Source organism: Meleagris gallopavo, chromosome Z, assembly GCF_000146605.3.
Source record: "Meleagris gallopavo isolate NT-WF06-2002-E0010 breed Aviagen turkey brand Nicholas breeding stock chromosome Z, Turkey_5.1, whole genome shotgun sequence".
Classification (NCBI taxonomy): Eukaryota; Metazoa; Chordata; class Aves; order Galliformes; family Phasianidae; genus Meleagris; species Meleagris gallopavo.
In genome coordinates this window covers 65,703,757-65,710,412 of record NC_015041.2, presented here as the reverse complement: position 1 = coordinate 65,710,412, position 6,656 = coordinate 65,703,757, and the positions used below count along the sequence as shown (strand labels likewise).

Sequence of the window (6,656 nt, the reverse complement as noted above, 5' to 3'; positions counted from 1 at the left end):
TTAAGTTATTATTATTTTTTTAATTTTTACTCATGCATACAATGAACAGCTCTGTCAAGATTTAGACAACAGCCAAAGTGAGTCTTCTCCTGTGGTCAAGTTGTATCTTCCTTGTCGTAACACTCCTTTTTTGGCACATAGCCTGTTTGCAAACTCTTACATACCCCTACTCACTGCTGGTGAAAAATATTATTTAAGTATTTATTTCACAGTTCTCTAGGAATTTACTAAACAGTGTGAAGTGTGTCAGCGCTTTTGTTCCTGGTTGGTGAACTGAGGGCCTGGTTATACAAGAACCAACAAGTGCATTTGATTTTCGACCGCTAATAGATGTCGCCTGGCTGCCTGGTCTGCTCTGATGTTTGCAGGCTATTCGGGTTTTCCTTATGTAGTATCTTTTTGAGTTGTTCAGCTTCTGAGAATGTTTTACACTCCTTATCGATCTGTGTCGGTACTTGAAGACTGAAGAAAGCTTGCATAGCCTTCAGAAGCTATAATATCGTGATGGCTGAAGCATGGCTATGTTCGAGAGAGAGCTTAGCCTTAGAATGTTCAGTTTGTTATTTACCTCTCCACTCTGAAAATACCTTCTTCGTTTTTTCTCAAGTTTATGAGCTTTGAGTAGCAATTGATTTTGAAGTTTAGTTGATTCAGAGTTTTGTTTTATGAGGAATGAAAAACAGTGAGGAATTTTTAGGAAATTGTGTGTCAAAATACAGTTTTTTAATGTATGAAAATATACAACTTTAAAAACGGTGGAAAAATATTTTTGGTGTAACCAAAGTTATGTTTCACTTCATAGCAGTGTAGTAATATGATTTGTTGAAATGGCATATTTATTTTCTTTTTAGTAGTCATTGGTAGCTCTGAATGCTGTGGTGTTTTAGAATGGAATTATACAAATGGTTTGTTAATGACATACTAAATTTAACTTTATATTTTATTATTTCAGTTGTTCATGGTGGACAATGGAGCAGATGACTGGAGAATAGCCATGACTTATGAGCGTATTTTCTTTATCTGCTTGGAAATACTGGTGTGTGCTATACATCCCATACCTGGGAACTATACGTTCACATGGACAGCTCGACTTGCCTTTTCTTACGCTCCATCCACAGCAACAGCTGATGTGGATATTATTTTATCTATACCAATGTTCTTAAGACTATATCTTATCGCCAGAGTTATGCTTTTGCATAGCAAACTTTTCACTGATGCCTCATCTAGAAGCATTGGAGCATTAAATAAGATAAACTTCAATACTCGTTTTGTTATGAAGACTCTAATGACAATATGTCCAGGAACAGTACTGTTGGTTTTTAGTATCTCATTGTGGATAATTGCTGCGTGGACTGTCCGAGCTTGTGAAAGGTAAGCTTATTCTGTTTTTTTTCTTTCTTTTCTTTCTATCTTAATCTCTTGTTTTACTTCCTCAGTTTTTATTTTGGGGGATCTAAACATGAAATGGGATGGAACTTCTGGGTACTGAGTATTTGAAGTTCTGTCAGTGTAGCACTGTCACTGATTGTCAGGAACACCTTGCCTTTTAATCTGAAGGAACTGCGAAGAGAACTTTATGCTGCACTGGTTACAGTAGAATTGCAGTTTGACTTAAGTGTTCTGGTATAACTTCAGATATGTTGGCTAAAATGCAGGGGACAGATGCCATGCAATATATTTAACAGGTATTCTGCATTGATATTTGCATTTGTTTATTTGTGTATGAGTAGGAATTTACTAAGAGTAAAATAGCAGTGTAAAAGTTCAATGAATGTATTTGTGTGTGTGTGTGTGTGTGTGTGTGTGTTCTTGCTGTGGTTTTTCTTTTTTTTTCATTCCTGAGTTTTATTGTCCCGTTTAAAGAAAATAGAAAGGAAATATGTCTTTCTGGAAGCTGGCAAAATCAAGGGGAAGAGTGATAAGTTGCAATAATATAACATTTCCTTCTTCTCTTAAACATCAGAAGAATTGCATTTGAGAGCTAGATTGTTCGTTTCATGTGATTTTTTTTCTAACCTCCCCCTCTCACAGTCTTCAGTGTAGGTGCAGAATCAGTTCTGCCACCTTGAGAATGAGTTTTTTTGAGCATACCTTTAACAAAAATGGTAACGAACTTTTGATTGGATAGAATTATCTAGGAACATGAGAGCTAATTTTAAGGAGAAATGATGATTCTTTCTGAAAGACTTAACAGCTGGAGCAGATCGTGTGATAAATTTCTGCTAATGTAGACAGGAAGATTTTCTTCAGCATATTTAAGTCATTACTATTGCTTTGTTGTTTGTTGACCATTTTGTTTTTCCTCTTTCTTACCATGTCTGCCAATTTTGGAAACAAGGTAGGGGAGTTATTTGTGTAGTTACCAGCTAACTGATTTAAATCAGCAGCTAAATTGCATGCCAACTGCCAGGTTACTTGTGGATGTTATCCCTTGTGGTTTTACTTGACTTGCAATAAATTAAGAAAAAAGCCAGATTAACAGTAATGTAGTTTCAAAATATTCCCTGCCGTGGAGGTTGGTAGAGCACTCTAGGTATTGAAACAAGCTATAGCAGTTATATTTTAATAAACATGTTCTTATCTCCAGTGCGACTGTCTTTTGCAGAACTTCTCCTCTTTTCTCTTGCATTCTTCTGTTCCTGTTTTCTCTCCACAGAAACATAGCACAGGAATTCATGAACATCTACTTAAGAATTTCCCAATTTTCACTTGTGAAGAGGCTCTGAGTAACTTCAGCATCCATTGCTGTCACTGTTTTGCATATCACTGGGTTTTGTTATTATAAAGTAGCAATGAAGTGTCATTATGTTAATTTTAAAAAGGTGCGCATTCAAACATACAGAACTTGTGCATGTCACAGTGAAAATTTTTGAGCAGGAACTGAGCCCTTTCTGCATCTCTGTGATACTGCAAAGAAACTTATTTGTGGAATCAGGGACACTGAACTCCACGGTTGCAAACAAAACTGACTTTTTTTTTCAAGCTGGTAGCAAACCAGTAATGAATTTTCCACACTAAATTGAAGTTGGTGCACCTAGAGTTACTGTTATTGTTGGGATAGTAAGCTGCATGATCAATCACTTCTTAAAAGTAAAGCAAAACACAACTAAAACAAGGTAAATATGGAAGTGAGTGTTAGATTGATGTATCTCAAGCATAACTAACTATTATCAGTGGAGTCCTGTCAAAGGTCGTGCTCCTTCAAACATGACAATTTGTTATTTTTACATTTAAAAAACACTAGTAGCGATATATTTTGGCTTTGGGAATTAGTTACTTGTGTCACTCGTAATCATTTCACACTCAATTTTGTGTGATCTGCCTTCTAGTTTTCTTTGAGGTATTAGGTAAGCACTTTTGCCAAATGAATGGTAATGGCTCTAGCTTCCAGTTACTAATTAGTCTACCGAAGACTAGTATATTCATAGCCTGTATAGTAGTGCATTTAAAAAACTCCACAACTTCCATATGAGAAACTCCAGACCCCACACGTGGGAATGCTCTCAGCACTCTGCTGCCTAAAGTGAAACGTCCTCTTTGGCATAGCTGTAGACAGATATAAATGCCATTTGTCATGGGAAAGGGCAAATATGGCCACTAAATCTATTTGTGCAGGGGCTGTGGTTCCAGGGGATGTCCCCTGAGAGCTTAATGGCTCTGATTTGCTCCATAGTTAAAGTTTAGTTTACACTAATAAAATACATTTATTTCATCTGTTCTTTCTTTCTTTCTTTCTTTCTTTTTTTCTTTCTCAGTTTTAAGTAGAGGAAATCTTTATTTGTTAAGAATGGACTATTTTACGTACAGAAAATGATTCAGAAAATAGATGTTACAATTATTATATATAAAAATATAAATAATATATATTATTGTTTATTATTATATTACTACATAATATAAACAGTATGTAATAATATATGTAATAATATAAGTAGATGTTACCATTGAAGTATTTGCTGTTGTGCTTGACAGAATGTGTAGAGCTGTAATGTGTTTTGATACACTTAGCAAAAAATAGGAAACAGTAAACAGTTTGGTGCTTTTTTTCTTTTTCTCGTGACAGGGAAATTTACATGAACAAAATCAAGTGGTGGTGAACAGTTCTGAAAATCACTCATGCTACTGCTATGTAGTATTTTTATGGAAAGCTTTGCACAAATTGTTTTTGTATTTCTGTATTGTTTCCTGGCCATCCAAGCCAGAGTGATACCATAGAGATAGGACTTAGTAGTCAGATCAAAGCTGTAACATGACAGAATGGAAATTTAAAATTCTTATACTATTTCCAGTGTCTTTGATGAGAGGGCAGGTGGCTGCAATTAATGTCGTTACTGTGAAGTTGTGGTTTCTCAGCAGGTAGCCTTGCTACTGAATGGCAGCAAGATTTTTAGACTTTGTTCCATTCAAAGTCGGATTTATGCCCTCGCAGCCTGTCCTGTGAACAGGGAGAGACTTGGAAGCACTGCATTTCTTGGTGAGGAAAGTAACACGAAAGTGCATCTTTATCTGTTTTTCCAGGGAGAGACAGTTTACATGTGTTAAGGCAGATGAGCTCACCTTCCTGTGTTGTTTTAAGTAAAGACCTCACTACTTTCATGATCATCTGACAGATCACTTGATGTTCGCTGAACTAAGACAGGGCATGTGTCTATCCCAGTGCCTTAATGGCTGTATTGTTAGCTCGCAGAATGCTAATTATAGCAAGTGACACTTTGGTTTGATGAGCAAGGTATTTTCCAGGATTGCAGTTTAAGGTCAACCACAAGGGCAAGAATGTGGCTGCGATAATCATGGTGGACAGCCCTCATGCACAGAGTGCAGCTGGGATGCCAGGGCTCCAGAGTAACATGCCTGCAGAGTTTGAGAGGAAAAGGTGGTGAAAACACTGAAGTGTCACTGTGTACTACAAGTCAGGCACTCTTGTTTTTTTATTACTTCTGTTTTTATGTCTCATTTGCAGGGAAGATTACATTACATGTGTAAATACCTGCTTGTTTATTGCCAGCATTGATATATTGCTGCCTATCGTATGTGAACTTCATAATGGAAACCTAATTTCTTATTAGTGCTTACTCAATATAGGTTGGTGTTTATAATATCTGTGAGACTCGTGATCAAGAACGCTTATGACACATTGCTTTTGTAGGTAAATCATGAACTGTGTAAGCAGATTACTTTTCGCAGTCCTTTATACTTGTTACTGAAATACCTCTATGCATGCCAGTTAATTGTAGCAGTTAAAATAGAGTTTTTCTATTTCTCAAGAATTTGTGTTACTGTGCATAGCATTCATCTTTGAAAACTCTGACAAAAATGCTTTATACTTTTAGAAAAGTTACCTCTTACGTGAGATTTGTGTTCTCCTAGGTTACATAGAGTGTAGTTGCTGTTTTTCTTTTCTCTGCATAAAAAAAAGGCCCACAAAAGCTTGCCTTCCGAATGCATACAGGGCTGTAACATACCCTGTGTATCAGGATGACATGTGCCACGTTTGCCCACATTACACTGTTGTATGTCCATAATGGCTCATATCACATGCCCAGAGTTAGTGTGGATTTACAGCAGCAGAACTGAAAACAGAGCTGGATTTTCTGCCTCTGCAGAGACCACGTTTCTGGCACCATTTTCAGTTCTGTTTGTACCTCTCTCTAACACCTGGCAGTGAAGTCGCTTTGGACTAAGTTGTTTAGTCAGCATTTTTTCCCCTATCAGCCTCTGCTGTGTTTGTTTTTTTTTTCCTTTGATTTAACAAAACCAAACCAAAACAAAGAAATCCATCACCATGTGAAAGTGGAATCACATAATCACAGGGGTTGGAAGAAACCGCTGGAGATCATCAAGTACAACCCCCTGCTAAAGAACGTTCCTTATAGTAGGCTGCATAGGAAAACATCCATATGGGTTTTGAATATCTTTGTAGAAGGAGACTTCACCGTCTCTCTGAGTAGCCAGAGTGCTGTCACCCTCACAGTAAAGAATTTCTTCTTCATGATTGTATGGAACTCCCTCTGTTCCAACTCCTACCCGTTGCCCTTTGTGCTCTTGCTGCATGCCACTGAAGTGAGCCTGTCCCCTTCCACATGACTTTGGCACTTTAAATGTTCATAAGCAGTGCTTAGATCTCCTCTCAGTCTTCCCTTCTTTAGGCTGAACAGTCCCAGGTTACTTATCCTTTTACTAGAGGTGCTCCAGACCCTGACCATCTTTGTAGCTTTCCGTTAGATTATCTCTACAAGATCCCTGGCATCCTTGAACTGAGGAGCCCAGAACTGGACACAGTACTCACAGCACTGCGAATTCTTAGATTTAAAGCTAAATATTAAAAAAACACACACACAACTTTTTCTGTCCCAGAAGTTCAGAAGCAAAGATGTATCATTTTTATTTTTTGTAGCTGATGAGTCTAATTACTGACAGCAGATAAAATGTTTGTGCATTGGTGATACTGTAAATTACTGCTGTTCTTTACCTTCTCCTGTCCTGCTGAAACTAACATACGCTACTTGCAGTCAGATTTCTTCAGTCACGATAAAAGTTAGCTGTTTAAATGTACAACACAACAGTGATTCAGTACGATTCATTCTCATCTTGAATCCGTGCTATAAAAGGCTGAATTATTCAGTTTCCAGTCTTCATTATTTTTTTTTTTTTTTTTT

At 37.1% G+C, this 6,656-nt stretch overlaps 1 protein-coding gene across 1 annotated transcript in view; it reads left to right on the top strand.

The window, feature by feature from the left end:
• Positions 1–6,656, top strand: part of KCNN2 (potassium calcium-activated channel subfamily N member 2) — a 69,494-nt gene that overhangs the window by 17,068 nt on the left and 45,770 nt on the right. Inside the window, exon 3 of the mRNA XM_031557453.1 lies at positions 953–1,371. Coding sequence (XP_031413313.1) covers positions 953–1,371 — 419 coding nt within the window. The remainder of the gene's footprint in view (positions 1–952; positions 1,372–6,656) is intronic.